The sequence below is a fragment of the Gnatocerus cornutus genome, chromosome 7, assembly GCF_029298725.1.
Source record: "Gnatocerus cornutus isolate USDA-ARS CGAHR chromosome 7, icGnaCorn1.1, whole genome shotgun sequence".
Classification (NCBI taxonomy): domain Eukaryota; kingdom Metazoa; phylum Arthropoda; class Insecta; order Coleoptera; family Tenebrionidae; genus Gnatocerus; species Gnatocerus cornutus.
The window spans coordinates 18,072,216-18,090,336 of record NC_142239.1 but is presented as its reverse complement, the minus strand read 5'-3'; the positions used below and the strand labels follow the sequence as shown (position 1 = coordinate 18,090,336).

Sequence of the window (18,121 nt, the reverse complement as noted above, 5' to 3'; positions counted from 1 at the left end):
CTTCTTTTATTTAATAAAACACGTAATAAACTTTAGAATTTATTGAGATCTAAAAATGTATTTCAAAGTACTTGGAAAAGTGAGCCAGCAGCAGCAAACCGAACTTCCTAAGAAACACTAACAAAGTCCTACATATTAACGTAAAAACTTACAATATTGCTTCAGTTCTTAAGTACTATTATAAAAAATAGTAGCACTGTAATCACAGAAAAATCACAAACAGGTAGCTTGAAACACTTAGATCTAATACCAGACGATTTGTGCTTTTTTTTCGATAACAACTAAACATTAACAAAATCCAATTTAACAAAAAACAAATCTGATTTTTATTAATCAACAATGGAAACTTCAACAAGAAAATTTAACAACTTTACAAAACCTTTTCCTTCGCCGCTAGCGCCTTTTTCAGCGCTTGTCTAAACCCGCCCAGCGCCGACTTCAGCGACAATTTCAACCCTTTACTCACTGGTAACAACGGGAACTCCGGTTTCAACGGCTCCTCTTCGCAGAACTTCATCAGCCTTTCGCACATTCTCTCTCCGTTCGCTTCAAAGTGCGCGAGAACTTCCTTTTGGAATACTTTCGGTGCCGCGTTCAGCAACTCCGTCATCGATTGTACAAGTTTCAACAATACATACTCGTTGTAAGTACGCGAGTTTTCGTATCCTTGTTGGGTGTGAGTCTGTCTCTCGTAACCAGCCTCGTTATAATAGGGCTCCGCTACTAAAATCAACCCTTGGATTGACACAATGAGCTGAAGAAGCGTGCTGTTGGGGCCCCACACCTCGCTGCCGCGTCCCATCCAAGTTCCTAACAAAGACACGCAGACTTTCCCCTCTACGTACAAATTGGGGTTGAGAGCCTCGCTGATGTAGCTAATGAAGTGCACCGAAGGCGGGTTCCGCGGGTAGTCCACACTCAGCTGGATATCAAAGAGGAACAAACCGTCTTCGTAGGGAGTATTGGCCGGCCCTCGGATCATCACTGAGAGGAGATCCGATCGGTTCTCGTACGTTCGCACCCACACACCTGGAGGCAGCGACTCTGTCATCAACTTGTACTCTTTCTGAAGCGCACTTAGAAACCGCTGAAGCTCCTTAGGCTCAAATTTACTAGAGTAGTACCGGTGAGTGTCGGGCGCTTCCTCCAACACTACGAACGCCTCCTTGGTGGAAATATCGATCGGCGGCGATATTTTCAACACAGGAGGTGTTAACATTTCTTCAGGGGTTAAAAGAGAGTTTTGTAAGGCGGCGTTGCTCGGTGACGGCTTCATGGGGTTTTCAGAGGCGTTGGTGAGGACGGTTAAAGCTTGGCGACCGCCGATGCGACTGATGATTTCGGCGTAAGCGAGGTCTAGGCGCATTTTGAGCATGACGAGGAGCTCCACGCAGAGGTTCTCCTGGGATTTTTCGGGGGGCTCCGCGCTCTCCGGGGTCGGGGGGCCTATTACCAAAACATTAACATTGCACGAAATTTCGAATTTCTTCACTCACAGGACTCGCCGCTTTCCCTATTGCTTTCGATTTGAGCGTTGACTTTGTTCTCCAGTTTGATCATCTTCTGGATGTTCTCCTTCTCGGCGTTCTTCGTCTTCGGTGGACACGAGAGGTTCTCCTTGGAGAACAAGCGCCCCCTCAACTCAATCCCCATGCCCTTGGCTTTTTTCTTCGTCTCGAGCAACAAAGCTTGAAAATGCTTGCTCTCTAAGCTAAAGAACGAGGTGCCCAAATACTTATCTAAATAACTGGAATTGTCGTAAACGCAGAAGAGATCCCTAAGAAACTAAAATGCGAAATAAATTCGTTTGCTGGTTCTCCGTGGTTTTACTCACGTGGAAATTCTTGCTGATGTTGTGCTGCTTGAACACTTCCCTAAGATAACTAATTCTATTTCTAATAAAATCGACTTTGGCCGCCATGTTCTGCAAATTAATCTCATCGGTGACGTCGCCTTCAAACGACTCAATGCTTTCGGTCTCCCACGAGTACGCATCGTCGCTTAAATCGTCATCGCTTTCGAAGCCATCGGGAAATTCAAAGTCTTCGCTTTCGGGGATGAGTTCGATGTTGTGAGGCCAACAGTTTTCTTTAGGGCCGCTTAACCACTGGACGATGACGTACCCCTAAAAACACCCCTAAAACTCTCGCTCCATGTGAGGTGGATGACTCACCTCGGGACAACTATCAATAACTCTCCCCATTTTGTACTCTTGCGTGGGTTTGGCTTTGACCACACTCCCTGGACGGAATACATACTTGACGTGTTTCTTAAGATCGTACACGCTGAGTTCGGTGGTCGAGAGCTCCTGGGGCTGCTGGTCGTTGTCGGAATGAGTAAACCACTTGATCTGAAGAGAAATAGTTAATTTGTTTTGAGGGGGTTGGGGTGGTACCTCAGCTGTCCTCTCCTGGAAATTGACTCTTTGGACGACACCGTATTTGTCGGAGTTGTCGTTAGCGTTAGGCACGACCCACTCCCCCGGGAAAAACTCGTGATCATCTAAAGAAACAGAGTAGTAGAGTTCGGTGGTGGGAACGTCTTGTTCTTCACTGCCGTCTTGCCACACCACCGTCGCTTTCGAGTCGGTGCAAAGAACCTACAGAAAAGTGAGAATAAGGGGGTTTTTCAACGGTACAACTCACCTCCACGGCCACGATGGCCCCAGTGGAAAACTTGTTCATTTTCGGCGGACAGTGCTTCTTCTTCTGCTTGATCTTCGCCACTCTGTACGACGTAATCTCCCCGTTTTCTTCCTTCTCTTCCTCTTCATCCGTGCACCAGTCATTCTCCGCATCGATCGGTTCCGCACACATGTTCTTCTCGTTTCTAGGCACTTTGTTGGGCAAATGTTGCAGCGACTTTTTCTTTATCCATTCGCGTTTCTTTAGCAAAATGTCGGTGGGTTTTAGTTTTAACAAGTGGCGATCGCTTATAAGTAAATGATCCGAATAAGGCAGGACTTTTAATCTTAAAATTTTCATCATTTTTTTTTCGGTTGGTTAAAAGACAAGTTACCTTTTGATTTCGTCTTCTTTCAGCTCGGCGTATTCCGTGTGGCCGTTAGGGCTGCACCACCAGACTTCGATCAGGCAGATTTCGATGCTCTGGATCGTGAAAGTCTGGCCGATTTCCATGTGGCGCTTCATGGCTTTCGATTTTTTCAGCCATTTCGCGTCTTTGAGGTGCATGGGCGTGCAAATCTTAAAAACGTTTAGAGAATTTAAAGAAAAAAACACGCATAAAAAGGAGGAAAAAAGTCGGCAAAAACCGCACACGATTGTGGTGTTAACCGTACAAAATTCCCGTTAAATTCGGGATACTTACCACAGTCTGTCCAGGATATCCAGGCCCCAAATACACCCCATTTATGGAAAGATTCCAATAGTCCCTAATCCCGTAATTTATGCTGCTCCTGACTTCCACGACTGATCCACATTTGGCCTGCATGCGTATCATCTGATCGATGCTCTGCAACCCCCGAAATAAGTCACCCCCTTTAAATCACCCCTTCTCACCTGTATCCTTCCAAACTTCTCCCCTAAAGCCACAGCATCCCCTACATCAAAAGGCTTCACGAAACACAGCCGACTCTCCGCAACATGTTCGATAACTTTATCGCTCTCCACAATCTGCACAGTGGCGAACTGTTTGGTTTTTTTACAATACCCTCGCTGGGTTTCCTTCCCTTCTTCTAACCTTCTTACGATATCCCCCGGCATAATGTTGCGACTCATCAAATGCACTTTGCTCTGTCTGCATATCTGTTTCCTGCTGGAATTCGCCCATGACACGAGGATTTGGCCCTTTTGAAGGGCTGAATATTCGTCGCTGTCGGAGCCCTCGTAACTCTCACTTACTACCCCAAAGGTGATTCGTTTGCGATCATCGAATTTGTAGACGAGATCGTGGGCATAAAATTCTTTGACGGTTTCGGCGTTGACGGACATTGAAGTTGGAGTTGAAAACTACACTACGATTTTGAAAGTGGATAGAAAAATCTTTTAAAATGGCCAATGCGATCAGGTTTTTTGACGTTTCGACGTGCGCATGACAGCGGAGGAATTAAGAGGGGAGAGTAGTGCAGCCAACTTTGCAGAACTGTATAAAAAGTTGCCTATATGTTTATCTCAACGCGCTAAAAATTAATACAGTCGACTCCACTTAATAAGGACACATCCGGAAAATGTATTTTGTCCCAATTATCCGGAGATTCCTATAAATTAATAAAATTTTGAAGAAAAAAATTGTTTTTTTTTTATTTACACTTAATTATAAAAAAACAATAATTTGTACAAAAAAACCAAGTGCCAATGTTTTTAAGAGTTAAAATGCTTAAATTCTTCCGAGACATTAAAAATTTGAAACCGACACGTGTAGTGCGGACTAATAAGTCCAATTCTTAGTGGGGAGTCGTAAATTGTCTAGTTGATTATATTTTGCTTTTGGAAAAATGCGATTTATATTTTGTTTCTCGGAAAATGTGGAATTCAGAACATTTTATGCCGATTATTTGATGTTTTGTCCCAATAATAAAGAGAAACTTTACCTACAGTATGTCCCCGGATTGAGTTCACAAGAGGGAAAAAAAGTTTATTTTCCATTTTACAAAAAAAATGACAAAGAAATAACACTTTTTGCTTATTTCAAAACAGATAAATCTGCAATTAAAATTTCAAAATTATTAGTTTCTACTCTTAAAATTAATTTTTTCATTATTTTTATTTATTAAATTTTGTAATCGTATTTAAATAATAGCAGGCTGTGGATTCACAATATCAAGTAATGCGTTAAAGATCAAAGAAAAATTTACCCAATAATGTGTAAGCCTTAAAAAATTCGAAAAAAAATGCAATTGCATCCATAACAATAATTGAGAAAATTCGAAACAGTCTTAAAGAATTACGAGTTAGAATTGAACTATGGGCTAAAACAGGTAATGGGTCAATCAAATAGTGGAAATTGGTTGAGTTAAGGAACAAATTTCATTCCTTTGACATTTTTTGCAAAATTAAAAATAAAAAAGTTCTTCGTTGTTTTTTGTTTTTTCCGATTTTAAGAACACAGCTTGTTAATATTAAAGTGTTAATTAAAGATTTATTTATTTTAAATTAAGCAAAAAATATTATTCCTTTGTAATTTTTTTAATGTGAACTCAATCCGGGAACATACTGTATATTTGATTCCGTCATTTATAAAATGTCTCAATTATCCGGAGGCCCAATTAAGCGGAGTCGACTGTAATTATAAAATCAAACCAAACATATTTTTTTAAATTAACATAACGTTAGACAGAAAATCTTCAGAGTCGTGATCCTGATAAAAAAAGTTTGTTTTCAAAAAATTGCTTTTTTGGCGTTTTTTGAGCGAAAACGATTCATTTTTACGAATCTTAAAATTGCTTTTTCATGCAGTTATCATCCACAAATACTAAAAATAGTATATTATGTCATTAAGAGAAAAAATTAAGCTTTGTGTACTGAGCCATTATAGGCGAAGCACACAAAGCTTTATTTTTGCTTTGAATGACATATACGATTTTTTTTGCAAACAATAGAAAATTGCTCTATTTTACTTTAAAAAAAATTAAATTAATGCAGAATCATAGTGAAGTTATTTTGTATTTTACCCCAAAAAAATGTTAACTCCTGTGTTGAAAATATCACAGCGTATCGACATATTTGTTCAATTTTAAATGTGTTGCATATATTTTGACGCTTTTTAATTTTACTTTTTCGTAAATTTTACTTTATTGATTAGTTCAGATTCTTTCTCTGAAGATTTATATTAACAAAACAAGTTAAGTTTGCTTTTTATTTTAACTAAAACATTAAAGTTCTTTCATCATACTTCAAAATTCGATTAAAAAATCAAAAAATCGAAAAAAAAATTCTCAAAGAACCAAAAAAGACAAAGGAAATTGAGAGAGAAAAAGCAGAAAGCAAATGTGCTATTTTAAGTCAAGAAAAAACTAAGAAAAAAGACTTTTACAATAAATAATTTTTGTTAGAATTATAACTATTATTATACCAATTTACAATTTTGCAATTTTTGGTGTTTTAAAATGGTGCCTACTATTAGTCGAGAGTGGTATTATCTGAACATTTACAACTATTTTTACAACTAATTAAAGTTTTTCTGAGAAAAATGACAATGATCATACAGACGTAGAACAAAAATTATTGAAATTATTAAAATTGAAGTTGAAAAATCTGCTAATGGTACTGATTATTAGTAGTTTTACCCTAATCTAAATGTTTAAAAAACGATTAATTGAATGGTGTTACACAACAAGGATCCAGCCAGTGTCGTCTAAAAACGGAGATTATGGCTATTCAAGTCTTAATTTTACCGATTCTGTAGTGCAAAAGTGCAGTAAAACTGATGTAGGACCTCAGTTGGACTATTAGCTTTAAGAATTTTAGATCCATATAAAGCTTAACAGATTTAATAAAGCGATGAAGTTCATTAAAAATTTTTGTGAGTTGGATCTTTGTTACATAACACCATTCAATGACGCCGAAATTGCAAGTCAGAATTTAAATTCTCTCTCTTGAGGTCCAATTGATAAACAGAGTATTTTTTTATTTTTATTTTCGCCGAATAAATCAAGTAAAAGTAACAAAAAAAAAATTAAAATTAACAGAGCTTCGACTCGAAGAATGTTTAACAGATGCCTGTTTTTCAGGTTTAAATTAATGTTTTAAAAATGTTTTAAGTTTTGATCAGATTTCAAAATCTATGAGCTGCTTTTTAGGCGTAGAAGAATTATTTTTACGAAAAAATCACTTGCCGGGACAAAATGGGCTTGAAATTCAAACTCGCGCGTCAATTTAGAAACAACAGCCGTCACAAAGTGTTTTTTCGTGCAAAAATGAACCGTTTTACAGAAAACTTCCCATAAATTTAGTTCGTAATCCGGTTTAATGTGGCTATTGACATCGTAGCAAAGCAAATTCTTGCGCACTTTTCGTCATTGACCCACCGGAGCCCACACCATCTCAAAATTCCTCCACAACCCAAATAACGGATAATTTCATGGCACTCCACCATTATTACGCCAAATTGCATTAAGATTCTTTCAACAGGTACTCTTGTTCTTTTTAGGACCCTCCAAGCGCTGGAACAAGTTCTGGAGAAAGAAGAAAGAATAATACGAGTCTGTACAGTTACCATCATTGTTAACTAAAGAATTTTGCGTTGCAATGATTGACATAGCGGCGAAACAAACATGACGTCATGGATGCACCCATGATGAGATAAGCCCATAACGGGAACGTGCTACATATTTCGCGTATGAGCCCATGTACGCACGTGATGGTTGAATAACCGGAGTATTGCCATCTAGTGAGCCATGACCCGAACTTGGCCGACCTTGCAGCAGGATAACGATGCAAGGTGGCAGGATTTATTCCTGCAACGATACTACTTATTATTTATAGTGGAATAAAAGCATTTAAGGGGCGATTTGTAAAGGTCATGGTGGGAATGCGAAAGTACCTGATTTAATTAAGTATTCTAATCTTTTTCCTGCTGGACGTGGATTTTTCGAATGGTTGTAGAGTTCAAACTTGAGGTGCTGCTTTCGGGGGAAAACCGCAGATTTTGGGGAATTAATGGTACTACAGTAACAAAAAAATGAATACATTTATGCGCAAATATGCGGGCGTGTTGATTTAACCGTAAACGAAACGTCAACAACAGTGTATTCATTTTACAACAAATATTTAAATTCGCTTGAGCTAATTCTGCTTATACAATTAAAGAAGTTGAAGAGTTTTTTTTGCGACCACCAAATTTATCTTTCCGTCCCAAACTGTTTTTTGGCAATAAAACAAATTTAACACGACAACTTTTTCTACATAAAAATGCAAATTTAACTTGCACATCTCAAATTTGTCACTTTGGTATTTCCGATTATCTCAACGTGGGAACATGGTGAGTACCCCATAAGACAATTTTCTTCGTAGGTAGTACGAGATCACCTGCTCCCAATGGGTTAATAATTGAATTCAGAGACCATCATCTCTGATTTATTGGCAAAACTTGAAGTACAAGTAGAATTTTAATGTTGGAAATTCTTGTAGGTCGTACCGCCTCATTTGCAAATCTGAAGACATACCATAAAGGGTACTACGTGTCTAATGATGCGTCATTACACGATGTATTATGGTAGTTAATTAGGTGGTAATACATGAGCTCCAAATGTTGGACTTAGAGGAGGAAAAAACGGTAGAATGTAGTCAATTGAGTGTAGAAAGGAAATGTAAATTTCGTAATTTACAACACGTTTTTGTAAAGCTGTAACTCGCCTGTTTTTATGACCATAAAGTTGAGATTTCCGGGGCTTTTTACATCGAGTGTCTTTAACAACTTTGCCAAATTTCAACGTTATTTTTTGCTTCAGATTTCCGGAGCTTGTTGGTTTAAACCTTTTTAGTCATTGTTTAAAATTACAAAATGCTTTATGGATGTAGTCAAAATTTAGAAATTTTTGAAGTTTGAAAACGAATTTTTTCGCATCTATTTACGATTTTATAATTCAGCATAAATGTCAGTGTTTAAATTTTTTGCATTTAAATAGGTAAACTTATAGAATTTAATAGCAATGCGTGCTTTTTCAAGTAGTTCTAAAAATGAAAATTTCTATAATTTTTATTTCTGGTTCTAAAATCATGTAATTTGGGGTTGTTAATAAGCGAATAAATTATAATAACACCCCGAAATTTCATTCTTCTAGTATTAAAATCGAAAGTGTTAGAGAATTTAATAAAAATTTTGGAAAATTCGACTTGCTTCAAAAATAAAATTTTCTAAAATTTGTACTATTTGTTTTCAAATGCTCTAATTTAGCACAGTTAATTAAAGTCTCTAAAGTAGTAAAACCTCTAAATTTTATACTTTTTGCGTTCATATTAGTAAAGGTATGAAAAATTTAATAGTATTGTGTGCATTTTGAAGTCGTTTTAAAAATAAAATTTTCTAAAATTGTTATTTTTTGTTCTAAAATTATGTAATTTGACAGCATTAATAAGCATATCGTTTTTAATAACTCCCTGAAATTTTATTCTTCTAGCGTTAAAATAGTCATAGTTACAAAATTTAATAAAACTTTAGAAAATACGGTTCGATTATAAAGTAAAATTTTCCAAAAATTTTATCATTTGTTCTAAAATTTTTTAATTTAGCACAATTGATTAGAGACTCTAAGGTAGTAAATTCTTCAAATTTCATTTTTTTAGCATTAAAATTGGTAAAGATATGTAATTTGATAAAAATGTATGCATTAATATAACATTATTAAGTCGATCTAAAAATAAAAATTTCTATATTTTTTATTTCTTGTTTTAAAGTTAGGTAATTTGGCATCATTAATAAGCATGTTGTTTTTTTTTAATTTTCATCTTCTAGCATGAAAATCGGCTAAGTTATAAAATTTAATAAAAATTTTGGAAACTATAGTTCGTTTCTAAAGTAAGATTTTCCAAAATTTTTGTCATTTGTTTTAAATTTACCTAATTAAGCACAGTTGATTACAGGCTTTATAGAAGTAAATCCTTCAAATTTCATACTTTTAAAAATTGATAAAGTTATGGAATTTACTAGAAATGTGGGCATTTTGAAGTCGTTCTAAAAAAAAAAATTTCAAAAATTCTTATTTCTTATTCTAAAATTATGTAATTTGACGTCGTTAATAAACGAATAGATTTTAAAAACTCTCTGAAATTTTATTCAGAGTTTAATAAAAATTTTGGAAAAAACGGTTTGCCCTTAAAGTACAACTTTCCAAAATTTATGTCATTAGTTCTATTAGCTTAGTTGATTAGAGACTCTAAAGTATTAAAGCTTCCAAATTTCATATTATTTGCAATAAAATTAATAATGTTATGGAATTTAATAGCAATGTGTTCATATTTTGTCGATCTAAAAATAAAAATTTTTTAAATTCCTATTTTCTGTTTTAAACTTTTATAATTTGGTATAATTAATAAGCATATTGCTTTTAATAATTCCCTGAAATTTCATTCTTGTAGTATTAAAATTACGGATTTTAATAAAAATTTTGGGAAATACGATTTGCTCCTAAAATAAAATTTTCCTAAATTTGTGCCATTTGTTCGAAAATTTTGTAATGTGGTATAGTTAATTAGAGCCTCTAAAGTCTTACTAAAACTCCTGAATTTCAATCTTTTTGCATTAAAATTGATAAAGTTATGGAGTTTAATAGCAATGTATGCAATTTGAAGACGTTCCAAGAATAAAAGTTTCTGAAATTTTCATTTTTAGTTTTAAAATTATATAATTTGACATCAATAACAAACATATAATTCTTAATAACTTCCTGAAATTTTATTCTTCTAGCATTAATATCGGCAAAAATACAGACTTTGTAACAAAAATTTTGAAAAATACGGTTTGCTTCTAAAGTAAAATTTTCCAAAATTTCTGTTATTTGCTTTAAATGTTTCTAATTTAGCACAGTTGTTTAGAGACTCTAAAGTGGTAAATCCTTTAAATTTCATAATTTTTGCATTTAAATTGGTAAAGTTATGGAATTTAATAGCAACGTGTGCATTTTAAAGTGTTTTAGAAATAAAAAATTGTACAATTTCTAAAATTTGCTTTGTTTAATTTTTTTTTAATTTAGCACAGTTAATTACAGCCTGTAAAGTAGTAAAACCTCTGAATTTAATTTATATATTTTTTGTTGGTTAGGTTGGTTTTGATAATTTGGCTATTTAAACCATAAGAAATATAATATTTATAAAGCTTGTTATTTTAGTCTTCATTAATAAGTGTCTAGAATTACAAAATTAATTACTAAATGACTGAAAAATAAGAAAATTTGGCTTAACTTCGGAAACTGAACAGAATGCAGTAAATCGATCATGTTGCATGCTTCTTAATTCCAAGGTGATGCATCTCGGACATTAATTTTACTCGAATTTCTTCGCCGCCTTGTAAACATGCTATTTACTCGATGGTATGTACGAGTCCTCGACATCTCCATGGATTTTATGAATTTTCAAAGCGTGTTTGTTTCCACGTTGTAAATTTAGACGCGGTTTTTAATCCGGTTTCAGCGGCTATTGACATCTTTAAGACAGGATGTTTTTATTTTATTATCGGTTTGTGATATTGATAAATATCGGAGAATATGTAGGAATGTAACCACGTCACATCTTTTAATTTAATTTCCACAATTTCAGCGCGAACACGAAAGAATCTTCTTTTAACATCCAGTGGGTTGAATTAAGAAAAATGAAATGACGTGCGTAACCCGGAAAATCCGGGAAGTGGCCAGAAAGTTGCTAACTGCCCCATAAAACCATCTCATAACCCATTGTAACTGTACTTTGTTTTTAACACGAATCCTTCGTCCAAGACGCCCACTGAATCCAATAAACACACCCGAACAATCTCATTGCTGAATTAAGGCTGCATGGGTCAAACACCTGTTACAATAACCCACAAAAGTTGCATAAAATATCGGCCGACTTTTTGAAAATCCGTGGGTGCGAAATCCTAGGATTTTTCAATTGAAACATGTTTGGCCCAACGGTACCGGGAATAAATTCAAATTTGCTGAACTTGCTGAACTTTTGCGGGTATTGTGACACTGAACATGTACTTGGCGATTTTTTTAATGGAGATGGCACACGAGATTACGTTGTAGAAAAAAATATTTATTATGTAATTCCGTCGTAAATTTTCAACCGGTTCAAGGAATTTATATCCTAGTTAGTTTGCAAAATTTCTCCACATTTTCCTCCCTTATCTCCAATCGTTCCTGCAATGATATTAATATTAATAATCCCATTTTATTCGCAGTTAGACTTATACAATCGTGACTGCGATCTGCTTCACGTGCAAACTCCGAAATGTCATAAATCTCAGCGTGATTTACATGAATACTTGCAGGATTTGCAGGAGCTTCCACCTGGAACTGTAAAAACTCTAACGGTTTTTGCGGATTTTTCCATGTCTAAATTAATTTAAATATCGTGTATTTTAAAACTGACCATTAGCATTATTTATGACTTTTTCAAGATAAAAATTCTGTTTTGGAAATTGTCTTTAATTTCGCTTATCGAATTGCGGCGAATTGCATTTAATTAGTTGAATTTGGAGATAATTTCGGGTCTCATTTTCTGAGAAATTCTAAGCTGGTTTAGATGAAATGTGGTTTCTATTACTAATGGGCTATTAGTTGCGTGTTTCAGATAAGAGGATTCGATTCGGCGGATCACCTGGAATGATCTATTGTTTAGAGTTCGTGCGTGAAAAATATCTGAAGCCGAATTTTTTAAATATTTGTTTTTGGGAGAATAAAGTTGAGATTTTTGAAGATTATTGTTACAAACTTTCTTAGCTACTTTAAAAAGTTACAAAGTTGTACCTTAAATTAGTCAAACAATAGAATTGTTCATTTCGTTTAAGAAAAAAATTGCAATATTTGTCGATAATTTTTCATAAATTTGTAAATTGACAATTTTTGGGTTTATAAGTTTGAATTTTTGGGAGTTTGTTATTTTGGCCTTCTTCAATTAATGTGTGAAATTACATAATTATACAAGTATGGAGTCAAAAAAAAATGTTTGGACTTTGAAAACAAACGTGAATCATGCAATTTGCTAACACGTTCTAATAAAATTTGTAACTCGGCTATTTTCAGAAAAATAAAGTTGAGATTTCCGGAAATTATTGTCTTAGATCTCCTCAGCAAAACTGCAAAACTACAAAGTTGTACGTCAAATGAGTCAATTTTTTTTATTTTGTTTAAAAAAAAGTTTGCGATATTTGTCGGTGGTTTTCCATAAATTTGTAAATCAACTTTAGATCTATAAATTTAAGACTTTTGAAGTTTGTTATTTTAAAATATTTTTAAATTACAATTTAAAATTACAAAATTGTTCATAAATAATATCAAAATTTAGAACATTTTGAATAATGAAAACGTAAGTAAATTTTGAATTTGTTAACACGTTATAATGAAATTTGTAACTTGACTATTTTTGAGACAATAAAGTTGAGATTTCTGGGGCTTATTGTTTTAGACTTTTGTAGCAACCAAATAAAATTAAAATGTTGTACGTCAAATAATTTAAAAATTAAATTTTTTTTAAATTTTATTGCAAAAGAAAAACTTTGCAATCAGTCATCTATTTTTTAAAATTCGTACATGAATGGAGTCAACATTTAAAACATTTTCAACATTAAAACAATCGCAAATTCTAAATTTGCCAACACGTTTTAATAAAATTTGTAACTAGGTTATTTTTAGCAAAATAAAGTTGAGATTTCTGAATCATAATGTCTTTAATATTGTAGTAACTTTACAAAATTACAGTGTTATACGTGAAATGATTTAAAAAATAATTTTTTTTTGAGTTTTATGCATTCAAAATTTTGAAATTTGTAAATCGACTATTTGTTGTATCTTTTTTAATTAGCGTGTGAAATTACGAAATTATACATAAATGGAGTAAAAAGTTAGAAATTTTTAAACTTTGAAAACAAAAGTAAATTTTGTAATTTGTTAGTACGTTCCAAAAAAATTCGTAAATCAGCTATTTTCAGATCTATAAATTTGAAATTGCTAGAAATTGTTACTTTGACCTTTTTTTAATAACTGTGTAAAATTACAAAATTTTACATAAATGGAATCAAAATTTAGAACATTTTAAACATTGGAAAAAAACGTACATTTTGAATTTTCCAACACGTTTTAATAAAATTTGTAACTCGGCTATTTTTGAGAGCATAAAGTTCAGATTTTTGGAACCTATTGTCTTAAACTTTCTTACCAATTTTGCAAAATTACAATGTTGTACGTCAAATGACTCGAAAATTTAAAATTTTTGAGTTTTGTTTTACAATAAAATTTAGCAATTCGTAACAAAGTTTTTAAAATTTGTAAATCGACTATTTTTGCATCTACAAATTTAAGATTTTTGGAGCTTTTTACTTTGTCTTTTTTTAATGGCTTGGTGAAATTACAAATATGTTCATTGATGAAGTCAAAATTTAGAACATTTTAAACATTGAAAACAATAGTAAATTTTGAATTTCCTAATATGTTATAAATAATAAAATTTGTAACTCGGTTATTTTTGGGACAATAAAGTTGAGGTTTTTGAAGCTTATTGTCTTCAGTTTTTTAAGCAACTTTACAAAATTACAATGTTGTACGTAAAATGATTCCAAAATTTGAATTTTTTTGAGATTAGGTGCATAAAAAATTAAAAATCTATCACTAATTTTAAAAAAATTGTAAATCGGCTATTTTTAAGTCTCTAAATTTGGAATTTCTAGAGTTTGTTTCTTTAGGTTTTATCAATTACTGTGTGAAGTTACAAGAGTATACATAGATAGAGTCAAAATTTAAAATTTTTTAAAGATAGACGTAAATTTTGCAATTTGATAACACGTTCTAATAAAATTTGTAACTCATCTATTTTTAGAAGAATAAAGTTGAGATTTTCGAAAAAAAATTGTCACAGACCTTCTCAGCAAACTTACAACATTACAATGTTGTAGTCGAAAGCCAACTAATTCAATTACCCACACAAAGCTCCAACGGATTATCGAATCTATGACTTAATTTCCGCCAACACTACTTAAAAACTTCTCAAGTATTTTTTGCCATCCATTATACGCAAATCATTGATTTTGATCATCTATCTGCTTTTTTAGACAATAACAAATCACTGACATTTATCACATTACAAATTTACATTTAGCCGGAAGTGTTTTGGAATAATTTTCATTTCGGCTCGCTTATTACAACCATACGTTACCAAAACCTGTACTTAACAAGTTTTTTTCCCACTTCTTCTAGAACTTATTTATGATTATTAGATGAAACCAAATTAATATCAAATTATTGATGTCCACCTTGTGAGAGGCAAATTTTTCAGAATTTCGTTTATACCATGTGAAGCTGAATCTAGATCTGAAATCACCGCCTCCAGCTGTACGGATGAATAAACGTCCTTGATATCGTACTATAATAGCATAACTGTGGGAAATCTTCGTTAATTGGCTGTTAAACTATTAAATAAGTGGAGGTTTACACCATCGGCCTTGCCACTGATGAGTTCAACGTTTGTTGAGTCATCGGTAGCTCTTCTGCGAATTTTCTTATCGTAATACAAATAAATTTGACATCCTTTTTTTAAAATTCTAAAGATTTATCTTTTTCTTAGACGAGTGGGCTAAAGTAACACGATTCGCCAATTTGAGGTGCCATGTTGACTTATAGCGTTTATTCCGGTCAGTACGCAAGAAAAAGCGAACTGACCCCAACAATTTGTCCACTTTTAATCAAGATAATCCTCCAGTTTGTTTCGCCAATTATTTTCCAATCTCCCGGCCGTTTTTTACACTAATCCCCGTCCGAAAAACGTCATCTAAACGTTACAAATCTGCATAATTGATCGGAGATTTATTACGACCTGTCAAAACACCGAAAACTGTACACAAAATATGAATTAAAGAGCGGATTAATCGGTAATCCGTTTTGTTTTTCTAATAAAGGAATGTTGTTTTGATTTGATGCACTGACACTTAATTATTATAATTACAAGAAAATCGTAACAGGTTTGGAATAAAAAAGTTTGTATAATTAAAATTTTCCGGTCGAAATTGAAGATTTTTTCCTGCATAAACAACGCTCAAATAGCAATGACCTTTCGTTGAAAGAACGAGATGAGATAATTAATCATTTTGGATTCGGATTAGACGAAGTTTGTGGTTGGGAAAAAAAGTGCACTCTTGCTGGGTAATAATTTTAGTTTTGGAGCCGCAGATTTCGATCTCGGCAAACAAGCGTCTCATTTACATTTTTCTGTTTTGGCACCTTCTAACAGCTTTTGGTAGTAATAATTAGTCCGAAAAAATGGGATAAGTCGTTTATTTATCTCGCCCATTTGGATAATATTAATGGGACTTTAAATGAGATTTTTCCAGTCGTCATTTTTCTGAAAGAGAACAAGACACAACACAATCCATTTATTAAATTATTTGAAATATACACGCGAATGTGACCATGACGTGGGCGTGAACAAAACCCAGACTCATTAATTATACAGATCGAAGATAAAAAAGGACAATAGTAAACAGGATAATAACCTACTTATTCACTCCAGGACATGCAATTAATTTCTTGATTTTTTTCGAGTGTAATCTAATTGTTTCTAGCATCACGAACCTGAGAAAATCGATTCTTCATTCCTCGACTAAGAAAAATGATTTCGCTGGAAGCATGAAGATAAAAAATTATCGAGTGGAAAACAATGTTTCACCACATAATAACAATACCATAAAATCTAACGATGATGGTGGTACAACGTTAATTGCTCTAAAGAATCAGATTGGCATATCAAAATTTATGAGGGTGTTGGCCCACAGTGAAAAACAAATTTATAAGAAAAATTGTCCGCAAATACCAAAATTTTTCTATCACATAACTCTCAGTTTTACGACCCATAAAAGTCACCTTAATATCAATCAGAAGCGAAGCGCTGATTAACAAATCCAAACGGGAAATCAACAATCCTGCCAACTTAGCAAGCTTGAACGTCTCCAAACAACACAAAGTGCGATAAAGTAACGTTAAACGCCATTAAATTCCCTATTTACCGAAGCCGCTCATGTTTACCAACAGAAATCCTCCGACATAAAACGAGCCAAACCTGTCCCTGCTACATTAGATACAAGAAAATCAAACAAAAATCGAAGAACAAAAGTCCATTGCCCCACGAAAAAATTGTGCAACGAACGCAAAAGAAAAAATTGAAGTCACTTCGGCGCCACAGATGGAATTAATTCGTGATGAACGCAGTTGTTCTTTCATTTATCAAAAATCAGCTCTTTGATGGCGCAAGTTGCGCTCCAACGGTTAATTGAACTGTTAAGAGTTACGCCATCGCAAAGTTTCGATGATAGCTTTCACTGCCAAGTTCATTACTGATGAGTGCATGCACGATGTCGACAGGACGATTAAGAAATTATAAAAATTTAAATAAATAATGGGCGGGGATGATGGTGTGATGGACGAGATGGAGGAGTCTATTCTTCAGGCAGCTTTACAATGTTATGAGCTTTTCTAGGTTTAAATGCTCGACAACAACTTGTTTATTTTTTAACTTTTGTTGCACATTTTATACAAAATTGATCAACACTATGAAACTAATTTTGAAAATTTTTATTTTTGAGTCGATAAAAAAAAATTGAAAAATTTAATTGTAAACTCTGTTATTTTTGTAAATTTAATGCTATGGACTTGAAATTTGTACAGATTGTTCTTCTCTATCTGTTTTTTAACTTTGCCAAAGAACACAAATGTAACACAAAAAACACAAATTTTGGAAATTTTTGTTGAATGACGAGCCAAAATTTTAGCACATTTTTTGTTAGAACGTGTAATTTTGGTACTTTATATGCTAGAACAATCGAATTTAGCAGAGATTTCTTTCGTAACTTGTTTTTTAACTATGCCAAAGTACTAAATTGTAGAACATTAAAGGCAAGTTTTGAAATTTTTTTATTTTAAAAGGGTGCTAAAATTTTCTAAATTTTAATTGTAAGACCTGTCAGTTTTGTTAATTTTAATTTTATTGACTTGATTTTTTGGGAAGTTGTTCTCTTTTATCTATTTTTCAACTGTGCCAAAGTACACAACTGTAACTCATAAAACACAAATTTCAGAAATTTTGAAGACAAGTCAAAATTTTGGCATATTTTTTGTTAGAACTTGTAATTTTTGTACTTTTGTACTAAATTTGGTAGAATTTGCATACTTAACCTGTTTTTCAATTGTGCCAAAGAACAAAATTATAGAACAAAAAAAACAAGATTTGGAAATTTTTATACTTGGAATGAAGCAAGTTTTAATTGTAAGATTTGTCAGTTTTGTAATTTTAATTCTCCAGACTTGAAATTTAGAGAAGTTATTTTTCTCCAACTATTTTTTAATGGTGCCAAATTACACAATTGTAAATTTGTACAGATTGTTCTTCTCTACCTCTTTGCCAAAGAACACAAATGTAACACAAAAAAGACAAATTTTGGAAATTTTTGTTTTAAAAACGAGCCAAAAGTTTGCCATTTTTGAATT

General features: G+C 33.1%; 1 protein-coding gene across 1 annotated transcript; it reads right to left on the bottom strand.

Annotated features, from left to right (window-relative positions):
• Window positions 1-26: 26 nt before the first annotated feature.
• LOC148171992 ((E3-independent) E2 ubiquitin-conjugating enzyme UBE2O) lies at window positions 27-4,049 on the bottom strand. The gene is made up of 9 exons (XM_088040676.1): window positions 3,519-4,049; window positions 3,328-3,471; window positions 3,019-3,203; window positions 2,646-2,970; window positions 2,396-2,599; window positions 2,174-2,350; window positions 1,835-2,125; window positions 1,497-1,785; window positions 27-1,446 (listed from the first exon to the last, which is right to left on the bottom strand). Exons 1-9 carry the CDS (start codon window positions 3,948-3,950, stop codon window positions 371-373), a joined length of 3,123 nt encoding a protein of 1,040 aa, XP_087896802.1. The 5' UTR covers window positions 3,951-4,049; the 3' UTR covers window positions 27-370.
• Window positions 4,050-18,121: the final 14,072 nt, after the last annotated feature.

Coding starts and splice junctions, on each gene's coding strand:
- LOC148171992 (XM_088040676.1), bottom strand. CDS start 3,950: ATGTCCGTCAACGCCGAAACCGTCAAAGAATTTTATGCCCACGATCTC. Junction 3,472..3,518: donor AGAAGTTTGGAAGGATACAG/GTGAGAAGGGGT, acceptor CGGGGGTTGCAG/AGCATCGATCAGATGATACG. Junction 2,971..3,018: donor AAAGAAGACGAAATCAAAAG/GTAACTTGTCTT, acceptor GAAAATTTTAAG/ATTAAAAGTCCTGCCTTATT.